The 14,044-nt window shown below is 37.2% G+C and overlaps 1 protein-coding gene across 3 annotated transcripts in view; it reads left to right on the forward strand.

Moving 5' to 3' along the window:
* The first annotated feature begins 4,656 nt into the window (after window positions 1–4,656).
* LOC137654522 (ubiquitin-conjugating enzyme E2 Q2) overlaps window positions 4,657–14,044 on the forward strand; it is a 41,994-nt gene continuing 32,606 nt past the window's right edge. For 2 of the 3 annotated variants that reach the window (XM_068388226.1, XM_068388227.1), the window contains exon 1: window positions 4,658–4,991. In XM_068388226.1, coding sequence (XP_068244327.1) covers window positions 4,830–4,991 — 162 coding nt within the window. In that variant the 5' untranslated portion in view covers window positions 4,658–4,829. Of the gene's footprint in view, window positions 4,992–14,044 lie in introns of all 3 variants that reach the window. The other variant, XM_068388228.1, reaches the window with a different exon arrangement.

Below are 14,044 nucleotides of genomic sequence, written 5' to 3' on the forward strand. Positions count from 1 at the left end.
CTGATGTTGAGCCTACTCTATTCATAAAAAGCTCAAATTTTGGGCTTAATAATTCCACACAAACATGTTTATAAAAATTAAAAAGGTGCAACTACCATATACAAGTAAGGGGATGAATTTTTGTACTAGCAACTGCATTGCCTTTATGAATGGGTTTCATTGTGTTCTACGTTCTAATACCTATCTATGTAGAGGCATTCCTTCATCTGTCTTGCTGAGATATGGCGATCTCACTCGTAACCAGAAGTTTCATAAGCGTTTCAAGCAAAGAGGCTGCAAATCTATTCTGTACATCTGTGACTGAGAACAGAATAGTGCAAGATCTCAAGATCTTCCAAGAGTCTTTGACATCAACACTTCCGTAGTAAAATACTAAGTTAAAAGTCTGCATACAATGGAACTAATTGCTGAGTCATATACAGAATTTAGGTAGGGATATAAAGTTGGCAGAGAGTTTTTTAAGCTTTGGAGAGGTTGAATGGAGGAATAAAAGTTTAGGGGAAAAAAAGACGTTTATTGGAAGAGAAATTAATCATTCGAGTTACAATAGCAAAGCAGAAGGTAAAACTATAACCTACACCGGAATCCAAGAATATGAATCTGGTGGCGGAGAGGAAGGTGAAAGAGACAAAGAAGATGTATAATGAAAATAAAACAAGATACAAAGATAAAAAGATAATTATACAAACAATAGGAAGTTGTTTTACACAGCATTAAATGCAAAGGGAAGAGATAATGAACAAGAATAAAAGAAGCAAATGGAGAAATACTTTCTGTAAAAAGTGATGTCATTTCTCCCTCTAGCAACTATTTATATACACAAATGTATGAATAAGTATATCCTATATATGCACATACACACGCACACACACACACACATATATATATATATATATATATATATATATATATATATATATATATATATATATATATAAGTATATATACAGACACTCACATACATACACGTATATATCTCCCCTATATAGTATAGAGCAAGTGTCTGGTTTATATATATATATATATATATATATATATATATATATATATATATATATATATATATATATATATATATATACAGGCCTATATATTTATTTATTTCCTGTCACGCCGAGCAGCAACCACTCGGAAAGCCCATCTCCACAAAAATTCCCCAAACTGCCGTGTGGTAGTTAGGAAAGGGGAAGGGGGTGGATAGGGTTGAATCTGCGTGCGTTAGCATATCTCTCTAAATATTTAGCCGTCATTTTTGAGTGGTCGCTTACACTAGTATAATCATCATAAGCCAATGCTAGTCCACTACAGTACAAAGATCTCAGACATGCCCTTCCACTCACGTCTGTTTATACTCTTTCTATGACAGACTAGGCTAGACTGCAAATTTTCTTAGCTCGTCAATCCATCGTCTTCTCTTCCTTCCTCGGCCTTTTATGCGATCTCTAGGGACCCAATTTGTTATTCTTAATGTGTATCTATTATCTGTCCTCATTACATATCCTGCCCATGTCCATTTCTCTTTCTTGCATGTTGTTAGACTACCCTCTACTTTAGTTTGCTCTCATATTCATGTTGCTCCTTTTCCTTCCCTTTGTGTTATTCCCAGCATTATTCTTTCCATAGCCTTTTGAGTTATCACTACCTTGTGTTCCAAGGCTTTAATAAGACCCCAAGTTTCTGATGCATAAGTTAATCATGGTAGGATCATCTGATTAAATACTTTTCATTTTAGAGAAAGTGGAATTTTAATTTTCATAATCTCCTTTTGTTTTCAAAAAGCTCTCCATCCCATACTTATTTTTTTTTCTAAAGGTTCGGTCTTATGTCCTGGGGAGACACTTTCTGTCTGTCCTAAGTATGTATATTCATTAGCAATATCTACAGGTTCGTCTATAGCCCTCATTTGTTGTCTCTCTGCATTTTCATTAAACATTATCTTAGTTTTACTCATATTCCTTTTCAGTCCTACATTTCTATTTTCTTTATTTAGATCTTCTATCATCTGTTGCAATTCTTGCTATGATTCACTAAATAGAACTATGCCATCTGCAAATCTCAAGTTGTTAGGGTATTCTCCATTAATGTTAATTCCAATATTTTCCCAATCTATTTTCTTAAAACCTTCTTCTAGGTATGCTGTGAATAATCTTTTCTCAATCTTAAGTTCCTCACTTTATGTAGTTTTAGTTTTGCTGTACTTCCTGTGGTCCTATAGATATCCTCGCGTGTTCTAACATAAGGTTAATCTATTCCTCGTCTTTGAACGGCTTTCATTACTTCTGAAGTTTTGACAGAATCAAAAGCTTTTTCACAGTCTATAAATGCCGCACATAGTGATATGTCATTGTTGATTTTTTTCATTAGCTGATTGATTACATGGATATGGGCAGTTGTTGAATACCCACTCCTATATCCCGCCTGCTCTCTTGATTAATTAAAGTATAGCTGTCTTTCTATTCGGCCTAATATGATCTTTGTATATATTCTATACATTACTGGGAGTAAACCTGTTGGGCGGTAATTTTCCAGGTCTTTCGTGTGTCCCTTTTTGAGAATTAGTATAATGATAAAGTTTTTTCTCCAAGTTGTAGTACACAGCATTCTTGCTGACATTTTGTACAAAGTTCAGTGAGTTTTACTGCTATGAAATCCCATCCATTTATTATCAAAGTGATTGTTAGGTCATCTGGTATATATATATATATATATATATATATATATATATATATATATATATATATATATATATACGTGTGTGTGTGTGTTGATATATATATATATATATATATATATATATATATATATATATATCTATATATATATATATATATATATACATATGTATATATATATGTATATGTATATATATATATATATATATATATATATATATATACGTGTGTGTGTGTGTGTTGATATATATATATATATATATATATATATATATACATATGTATATATATATATATGTATATGTATATATATTTATATATTTACATATATATATATATATGTATATATATATATATATATATATATATATATATATATATATATATATATATATATATACAGAGAGAGAGAGAGAGAGAGAGAGAGAGAGAGAGAGAGAGAGAGAGAGAGAGAGAGAGAGAGAGAGAGAGAGTTTAGTAAGATATATGTTAGTGTATAGACTTGAGTCGTGGTATGGCAATAAAACTATCTCCGACAGATTTAGCAGATTTGGGAACAAAGCCCTCAGAATAATATTGGGAGTCAAATGGCAGGGCAAGATTAGAAATGAAACTATAAGAGAGATTACTCGAGTGCCATAAATGGATGAGATCATGGTGAGGGGTACATGGAGATGGTTTGGGCATGCTCTTCACACTCCCCAAGAGAGATTGGTTCACCAAATGTTTAACTGGGCTCCACAAGTCAAGAGGCGAATTGGAAGACCTAGGCCTACATAGCTGAGAACTATGATGCGTGAAGCGGGAGATGATGAGTGAAGAAGTACATGTATTGAATTAAAAACTCAAGATAGAGACGACTGGCGATATCTAACCGAGGCCCTTGGCGTTAATAGGCGTAGGAGGAGATGATGATGATGATTATTATGATGACGATGATGATGATGATGATTATTATTATTATTATTATTATATGAACAGCTTGTTCTTTGTGTAATTATCACTCCATTTGTAGTCTCAAAGTTTTAAAATTCTTTAATAATTCTAAAACTTACAGAATAGTTTGAGTGCCATGCACTTAATACTTTTTTTTTTTATTATTTGTAAGTTTCGGGGGGTAATATACATCCGTCCTTTTTCTTTCTCGGATTTTGATTTCTAATTACCATGTACGCCGAAATATAAATTCTTTTTTTGTTATTTTATAGGTAACAAATGCATATTCATAAATGATCAATTCATCTGTTTTTATAAATAAAAATTACTACCACTACTACTACTACTACTACCACTACTACTACTAATACTACCACTACAACTAACGGTAATGCAGAATTATTATTATCATCATTAATATTCTAAATAATGTAGCTTTCAAGAAATAATTTAAGTGCAAAATTGAAAAGATAATAAAAAATCACATTTAACAGAGGAGGCAGATCAGAAACGCAGTTTGATTATATAATCAAATAAAAAATTAAGTGTTCTTGGTTTTCATCGTGGGGAGGGTGGCTATAAGTGTACTACGTAGCGAATAAGTGATAAAATAGGCCTAATACTCAGAAAAATATTCTTTATTACTGGTTATACCGACTTTAAATTATTTCTTATTAAAAGAATCTTTGGCAATGTCGAATATTGCTGTTCAAATCTCCCGCTCGTCATTACACCTACTCTGCTGCCATCTATTGGTCAACATTTTAATAAACCTTGTCAAATGGGAATTTTCTTCCGTTAGAGTGCTAGATGTTTTGTTATATTTCATTTATATACGATACTTTTGATACATGTTCTCTCTTCACACGCTTATTTATGTTCATAGATATTACACATATAGACATGAAATTATATACTAAATATTAATCATTAAGAAAATGTAGTATATTTTTGGATTGTAATGGGAAATAAAAGGCTTGTGTGAGCGCAACCTAAAGATATGGTGAACGAAGTGAGGCGAGACTGGGCGACCATTAGGCAAGTTCTCTCTGACTGAGTCGCCATTTTCTCGTCGGGGGAGAGAAAGAGAGATAGGTGCAAGAGCTGTCGCCCTTTTCGTCGCTACCCTCGACTTTTTCCCCAGCGGATCTCCCCCGAATTAGCAAACTTATCCACTTTCCCATGCCAGGGAGAAGAAAACACTAAGACAGAGCCCGCACTATGGCGTGTCTGAACACCCTCAAGCAGGAAATACGGGTACTGGAGAGCGCATTCCCCAAAACAGACGAGCTGTTCCAAGTTGTCGCTGCCAGTGTTGACGAACTGACCTGTCGTTTCATCTCCAAAACGGGCAAGAAATACGACATACACGCCAACATCACAGTAAGTAACACTCGCCCTTTGCCGCCTTCCTTGCTTCCCGTGACCCCAGGTCAAAAATTGTGAACGTGGCAGAGACTTTACTGAAAACAGTTGTGGCTTTGTTTACAGAATTGCCAAGGCCATGTCCTCTACCCCCCTCCTCCTTCCCCCACCTCTTCATTTCCCTGTGATCACCCCTATCTCTCTCTCTCTCTCTCTCTCTCTCTCTCTCTCTCTCTCTCTCTCTCTCTCTCTCTCTCTGTCACCTATATCGTAAATGTCTATATTATTTCCCTATTTGATTGTATGGTAGGCCTTCTAGGAACTTATGGCTTAAATCGATGGGTGGTTGCAAGTACGATTAGCCTACCAAGGGAAGGTCTGGCCTACCCTTAGTTAGGTTAAGTTAGCCTACGGTAGGCTATTGGTGGTTACTCACTTAGGCCTATTAAAAATAGGCTTAGTGTAGAAATCGTTTGGCTGCTGAATGAGTTAGTGTTTTAGGCTGGGCTAATTCAGTCTGACATTGTCATAGTATTTTGGGCTATCGTTTAGGGTAGGTCTGGTCCATTTTTGATTTACATGATCACAGTATATTGGGTCTAGTGTACTCTAGATTGCTAGGATTCCTTCTTTCTCAAATATTTAAAACAGTTTTTGGGGGCTGCATATTTGAAAGCCTTAGAACCTACAGTAGACATATATATTGGTTCCAATAATTTCAAACCCTCGTGTCAACACGTTTTGTTGGCTGTAGAAAATGTGACAAAATTACCGAAAATGTATCGATTCTCTTAGGTGGTGCCTCTTTCTATGAGATATGGGGTCCTCTGTGAGAAACAGTTTTTGGGAACATCAGGGTAAATATATACTTTAATTTCTAGCTAAATACATGAACCATATATTTTTCCTACTTGTTATCTTGTGTTCTATGCATTTCTAATCGTGATTATTGGGCAAACCACCCGTTCATGAGTTTTTGGACCCCCTTATATAAAGACAATTATGGGGGACCCCAGTGGGAAACGGTTTTATTTTGGGTGGGAATTGTCATAAATAAGTGATTTACATCAATAGTAATGGTCAGAAATGCAAAATAAGAACAAGATAACCAGTTGGAAAAATATATGGATCATGTAAGTGGCTGAACATAGGCCAAACATGATTATTTAACACATTTGAGATTTGTAAAAGGGTACAGAACCTAACAAACCCACCTAACCTAACCTAGTAGTTCCCAGGTCACAGCCCCTAGCCCGGGGCCTTGAAGCCCCCGGACACCCTCCAAGGTCACAACTCCTAGCTGGGGCAAGTCCCCGGACCCCCTTCCCAGGTCACAACCCCTAGGCAGGGCAAGCCCCCAGACCCCCTTCCCAGCTCACAAACTAAAAATCACAATTCGCATATAAATCCTTACCTTAAGTTTGGGAGGTCGAAGACCGAGGGTCTTTGGTGACAAAGGAAGAGCTGTCACTCAAGACTTTAGACTTTGCTGCCACTGACCTTGTTGTAGACGTAGATGGGTGGGGATACAGTTTGTACCCTTAAATGCGGTTACGGAAAAACCGCATGCACGACGCTTTCCCTTCTTGGCAACCTTGACTGATCGATTAAAAGCCCACTGATTAACTTGAGATCTAAAACCACACAGCTGTTGGCAGGAAGGGCATTGAACGTCTTAAGGGATGACTCCATGGTTCTGTAGGAACTCGTATGTCTGTTTATTTTCTCTGAAAAAGAGGGAATGTATCTCCCATTCCCTCAGAGAACTACTTTGACATATGGAAGCCATGATGAAACTGAAGAGAAAAGAGGGTGGGGATAGGTGTTGTAAAAGAACGTCCAGGAACTTTGAGTCAATACTGTCATTACTGTAATTCTAGATAAGTATGATACTTTCATTTCTAGCCTAGTACATGACCCATATATTTTTCATACGTTCTATCTTATGTTTTATCCATTTCTGATCATGGGTTTTAGGATAAATCACCCATTCATAATTTTGCTGACCCCCTCATAAAATAATTCATGGGAAACCGCAATTTGCGCGGGGTTAAAACTCAGAACTAGCGATTTGCTGCAATATTAGTAATTACAAATCCTTAATAATCACAAGAGAACTAGTTCATAAAATTTATGGTTCTAATGTATAATTACCTATAATTCATAACATGTCCCTAAGAGTGTTTTTGCTCTGCCATTGCTTGCTTCGCTTGCAAATAAATATAATCTTACTGCTCCTCTGTTCAGGCAGACAGTATTTGGATGTGCTGCGCACACCATCTCCATGGGATACTATTGTTTCATAATTACTTATGATTTTTAACAAATCCTTCAAAGGGTTTTTGCTTGGTTGTGGCTTGCAAATGCAAACAATGCATGCTCAGTAACCCACCATCAGCCTCAGAAGTAAACAATGGAATTAGACAGTGAAATTGTGTTCAAGTTTTAATCGATCAGTACATAAGTTATGCTCCAGCCCTCATCAGAGAAATAGGCCAAACTAGTCAGCACTTGTCAGTTATTTTAAAGTGCATGTACTGTTCCTGATAAGTGTGTGTTCCACCACATTGTTTATCCAGATGTATTGCTCATGTAGAGATATGGTGTTATGTAGGGCTAGAGGTTATTTGCTAATCAGTAGTGTGTAGGTTGTTGGGTAAAAGAATTTTTGTCCGCCAAAATATTCGCCCGTGCTCCTAATGCATGTAGCCCATTTACTGCATGCCAGAACAGAGGAGCAAGGAAATATTGTTAAATTGCAAGTGGAGTAAAGACCAGTAAGTTCATAATTTGAGTGAGTTTGGTGGACCAAAATAGGCTACTGTACTCGTAAATAGGCTTAATTAAGTGTGGTTGAAGACGGATGTGGTTCGGAAGGATTCCCTTTATCTATGTTAGCGGCAGCCATGTTGACTTAATGATTGGCACACGTACATTACCGTTCTACGTACATTTGTAAAATTGGTGCTATGTTATTTATTTTTAGGAGGTTATATGGCTAACATTCATTATGTTATGTTCTGGGCAATCAGGTTATACATTTTCATTTGCATATCTTACATTTTTTATAATGGTAAACAATTATTGAGGCAGATCACAGTGATGATGAATTAGGTGGTTTGGGTAATTGAAGCAATAGGTATACAGTACGGAAAGTATGTTGCATTTAGTGTTACAGTGTAAAAGGTTACTTATTTTATACTAATGGTTATATACCTGGTTCCATATCACATAGAAAAACCCTGGCATACTGCAGAATCTACAAGAATTGTTTATCATGAACATTCTAGACTATCTAGAGTAACATATAATGTAATCTGGTTTGTCAAATTCACAGTATCATAACTTTTCATAAGTAACAAAGGTCTTCACCATCTTTGGAAACCTTAATATCATCAGTCCTTTGGATGTCTTGGGGCTGTTTATTTGAAAGCTCTAGATCCTACTGTAGAGATGCAGCTTGGCTCTAATAACTAGAAACTATCAGCATTTACTCTTATGTCAACACAATTTGTTGGCTGCTAGGTTTAGTAATTCTCTTGAATATTTTGGATGTCCATTTCTGATAACTTGATGTACAGGTATCTTAAAATTTATTCTAACTTAAATAGGCAGCCAATGTAGTTCAGTCAGTTATTATTTACGATATTTATTTCTTGTGTTTTTCCTATATACAGTAAACAGTAGTATGTTTCTCTTAACCTGTACTAGGTTACCGTATTTCCCGTGTCATAAGACGCTACAAGTGGTAAGACGCACCTTATATCTAGCTATGTAATTTAAAAAGAAAAAAATTGATGATTTTACAACGTATCATAGCAGCAATTCCTAGTCGGTGAATTCTAGTGAGAGTTTTCGTCTGGCATAGTAAATTTTCAAATTTGGTTTTATTATGAAATGTATTAGGTAAATATTAATTAGTTGTACGCCTGTTATCCCAATTTTATTATACTGTATATGTAGAAAACCACTAAACCAGATGTAGTTGCTATCATTGTAACAATGTTTTCGTGTTTGTTTACATGAAAGCAGTATTGCCAAATGCTCTTCACCAATTTTCAGTAGAGAAGTAAAATTCAGTAGCATTTCTTAAATTCCTCATGTACATTTTTCATATAAAAATAAATATTGATCAATTAAAGAATTCTCTAAATTTCACTTGGTGGAATATTTTTTCCAGTTCGTGTGACTCTAGGTCTATTTAGTTTACAGCAAACTTGGTAACACTGCACTCAACTCGTTTTGAGATGCTGTTTTTAAAAGTTTCTGTTCAGCAACAACTATCTGTATAATTGCGGAGCATTTGAAACAAAGTACAGTGAACCCTCGTTTATCGCGGTAGATAGGTTCCAGTCGCGGCCGCGATAGGTGAAAATCCGCGAAGTAGTGACACCATATTTACCTATTTATTCAACATGTATATTCAGACTTTTAAAACCTTCCCTTGTACGTAGTACTGTTAACAAACTACCCTTTAATGTACAGAACACTTAATGCATGTACTACAGTACCCTAAACTAAAACAGGCACAAATATTAAAGGTGATTTTATATCATGCATTTCCTAAACATGCTAAAAAGCACGATAAAAAATGGCAACCAATGTTTTGTTTACATTTATCTCTGATCATAATGTAGAAACAAACTGGAGGTAGAGCTTTGCTTATTACCCAGACATATTTCCCATGCTTTTCCCTTAGAACTACATCACATCTTCCTACTTTAGATATATATATATATATATATATATATATATATATATATATATATATATATATATATATATATATATATATATATATATGTGTGTGTGTGTGTATATATATATATATATTTATATGTATACACATATACATACCTACATATATACATAAATACATGCATACATATATATATATATATTACTGTATATATATGGGTTATGGAAAAAATCCGCGAAGTGGTGAATCCGCGATGGTCGAACCGCGAAGTAGCGAGGGTTCACTGTACAGTAATTACCAAAATATTGCTTTATTACATATCAACAAAATATTAGGAAATAGATAAATACTGCATAAACAAGCAATACATCCTAGCATTGGCTGCTTGGATACCATTAGGTGGCTTGCTTGCCTTGTATGTTGATGGTGAGTCATCAGCTGTCCACCAAAACGAAAACATCTTGTTGCATTCATTAATTAAAGAAAGTGCATTAAAAATAAATGTATTACACATGAATGATAATTGCAGGCTTATATTTTGTCTGATACGTGTGAGTATTTGTATGTCATTACTAATGTGTATAAGGGTTGCCAGACTCCCCTATAAAACTTTATCCTAGTGTTAAGACGCAGGGGGATTTCTGGGAAAATTTTTCAGGGAAAAAGTGTCTTATGACACGGAAATACGGTAATTAATACCCTTCATTTGGTCGCTAACTACACTAGATTTACCCTTAGCTTTTTCTCCACTTCAGTCTTTCTCTCATTGTGTTGCTCAAATTCTTTATTATTATTTCATTGTTCATATGAACCATGGTATCATTTTAGATTCCTCCTCATTTTATTTCCATGCCGTCCATATCCTTAATCTTCGGTGTAGGATCTTGCACAGCACCCATCTGGTCAGTTACTTTAATGGTAGATGATTGTGAGATGCATCGGCTCTTCAGTATGACACTAGAAGACTTATCTACAGCATAAATTCAAATTAACACGGTTAGGGTTTTGAATGTGATGATTGTTTTGATTACATGTGTGCAAAAATAGATTAATGCTCAACATTGTCATGAAAAAATAGTTTAATGAAATGTAGACCTGATTCTTATAGTAGCAATCATTGTTTAGTCTTTTACTCTGTATTTATTTTGGCTTCCTTTCCTCCATTTTAAATTCCAACTTTTTAACTTTATCAGTTTTCCCTGTTTTACATGGGCACTTGTTGGCCTCACAAACTCCATTTCTGGCTCTGATGCAAATTCATAAATTCAATCCAGTTCGTAGCATTATTGTATTTCGTGATCTTTTTAAAGATTTAAGTAATGGTGTTGATTAGGCCCTTTACTAATATCCAGAGTCACATTGTCAGTCTTACATACCAGATTATCTTTATGAAATGAAGGTAAGCAATGTGGAGGGTGTTTTGGTGTCGAGATGCTCCTTGGCCCCGTAGGATGTAATATCTTTGGTTAAGTTTCATCCTTGTATTTCACTGGCCGTAGTACAGTATTGCCCAAATTCTATAAATCGATTGAAACTTTGTGTTTGGTTTCATTCCTGTACTCGACTGTGAGTCGAGATAATATAGGTCAGCTTGGGAAAGAAGTTATAAGCTTCACCTTCCTCCACCCCTTCTGCACTTTCTTATACCTGGTTTCCCTTCATTTCTTCTTGCGTTCTTTTATCTTGCTCTCCACCTTTTTAAACTATGATTAACAGCGAAAACTGCAGCAGTGTAATGTTTCCCCCCCCACTAAAGGACCTTGCTGACCGACCGACTTATCAAACCCTATTCGGTAGTTTATTCTTGCCTTAAATGTAATTTCAGTACGCTTCTGGCATCCATCGCTGTTAAAATAGTGTCTTCCGGGTTTCTTCTATTGGTTAGTGTATGGTTGTATCAGAAGGTACTGATTTTCCTATACAGTACTTAATTTTTGTGATGAACTTCCGAAAATGTCATGATGACGTCATTTATCATGTAAAATTTTGCTGAGAAACTTTACACTAAAGTCACCAATTAGAAAATTTGAGTGGTTGATATGCTTATCTATTAGGTGATTTTGAAAAATTTACAGGTGTTCCACATTGAGGTGTAAATGTTGTTATCGATAATTCATTTTCCACAATGAAAATTTCTATCCAAAATTGTCATGATTTAATCATTAGTTGTTTTGAAAATGGTGGTGTTATGAAGTTAATGTATGCCATAGTATTTTTTTTTTAATATATTTCTGATGTATGTTCAAATGAAAATTTGTATCAGAATAAGGTATGTTGTATCTAGCTAAGATCTGCCCTATTTCTAAATAGTTAGTGATTACTAAAGTGTGCCACGTCTTGGTAGTGAGCACATGGTGGTAGTTGTTTCTACCTTGGAATTGCACTACAGTTAGACAATAAATCTTGTTAAAGATTTTTGATAGCTGTGAAATACTAAATCCCAATGGATTGACTACGTAGACTGGCAAGTTGAATTTGCCGATGTAAATGTTTTTACGTCGACTTTTTCCTTGTACTCCATCTTTCTGAATTTCCTTGAGGATTAGGTCTTTGTGTACAGTATGGTCTTTTTCAATATTCTATATGTTGTCTTACAAGTTTTCGTCCTGCTACTTTAATTTGTTTTTATACCAACAAACCTTCCGTTATTTATGTGGATTGTCTTTTGACAAAGCTGGAAGGTAGCCATTAGACTAAAAATGCGAGATGGGGTGGCTGGGGGTTACCCAGCCGCCTATATTTACTCTCACAGCTGTGAGCTGTCACTTGTTTCTTTTGGCTAGTGGAGAGCGGACGTCTCCTCTCCCTCCTCCAAAGGCTGTCATTGAAATTTTAGCTTTTTCTTTTCAGGTGTGTTTCTTGTTCTTCTGATGCCCTCATGCAAAACTGTTCTGGGAAGAAGGGTGTCACGTGCAGTACCTTTATGTCTTCGGTGGGTACCGACCCGCGCTCTGTGTCTGTGCAGAGGGCATCGCTGTGAACAGGGTTCGTCCTGTGATGAGTGGCCTGCCTCCCAATCGAAGAAGTTTTGAATGACGCAGGAATAAGGCGAAGCGCGATCTCTCTCACTCAGGGGACAAAGAAAGCGCGTTCTTCTTCATGCACCCCCCAAACCTCTTCCTAGAGCTCCTTCTTGCTCGCGCTCGCTTTTCTCTGGGAAAGGGGGGGGGGGCAATCGAGCAGGAGCGCAGACTGAATACTGTAACTCCTTGGCAGTTTCGGGGTACTGTGGTCAGTTGCTTCCCCTAGAGGAGCAACTTCATCTCTAGCTGCTGGGGAGCCATTCTCTCGCAGATGGGCTGCAGGCATGGCTGTCCTCTGGCGTTTCTGCTCCCCTATGAAGGAAGCTTTACTACTTCTCCCTCAGCGCAGTGCTAGGAAGGCTCCGACTCTGGAGGTTTGCGAAGTATACCTGTTGCCCTTTCCTGGACCTTCCATGTGTGGGGCAAACGACAGCGATCGCCACGATTGCTCTCGTTCACCCCTCCAACCGCTTCCTACTGACAACGGTTCCGGATGTAGATGGTCTTCACGAGAACAGCGCTCCTTCTGCTAGCGGATCACAAGGACGAGACTCTTCATCTCCTCGTCCTTCGGGACACTTGTCGTCCTTCATCAAAGAGATCGTAGGTCATTGCGATCTCAGCGCTCTTCTTTTAGAAGGCGTTTTTGCTCATGAGACTTGATGGTCTCAACATTGTATGAGGCATTCCTCTTCACAAGGTAAAGTATCACGATAGCGTTCATGACGATCACGAGCAAGACAGTCTAGAGCTAGGTCTGGACGCTCAGGTTCTAGATTGTGCCAGTCTAGATCCCGAGGATGATGGTCACTTTCGCGAGGGTGAAGCTCCCGTTCACAAGGGTGACGTTCGCTTTCACAAGCTAGGCACTCAAGACATTCACCCCGTTTATGATCGCGGGCTAGATGCTCACGAACAGAACGTTCACTTTTGCGACCTCTGCGGTCACAATCACCATCCAGACGTTCCTCTTCAAGAGGAAAAAGTAAGATCACGTGCAGTCCATCCGCACGTCGCTCCTTAATTCGTCCCCCACCTCAACCACCTCGGACCGAACCTGATCTCACTATGGAACACTCTGCAGTCAGGCTTCTAACCAAGCTATCACCAGTGCCCTTAGCTGCCTGGAGTCCTCTAGCAAAACGTTAGCCCATGCCACGCTCTCCATGTGCCTCTGTAACACACTCACCAACGCTTCGGCTTGCCCCCGTTGCTTAAGAGAAAAGCACTTCTGCTCGTGAATCGCGCCAATTGTTGCGCGAAACGTGATTTTGCGTGTGAATCTCGCGAATTTACGTTCAAATTGGCTATTTCCATGAGCGATTCACGAGTAGAGATATCGGAAGCGC

The sequence above is a fragment of the Palaemon carinicauda genome, chromosome 15 (genome assembly GCF_036898095.1).
Source record: "Palaemon carinicauda isolate YSFRI2023 chromosome 15, ASM3689809v2, whole genome shotgun sequence".
NCBI classification, from domain to species: Eukaryota; Metazoa; Arthropoda; class Malacostraca; order Decapoda; family Palaemonidae; genus Palaemon; species Palaemon carinicauda.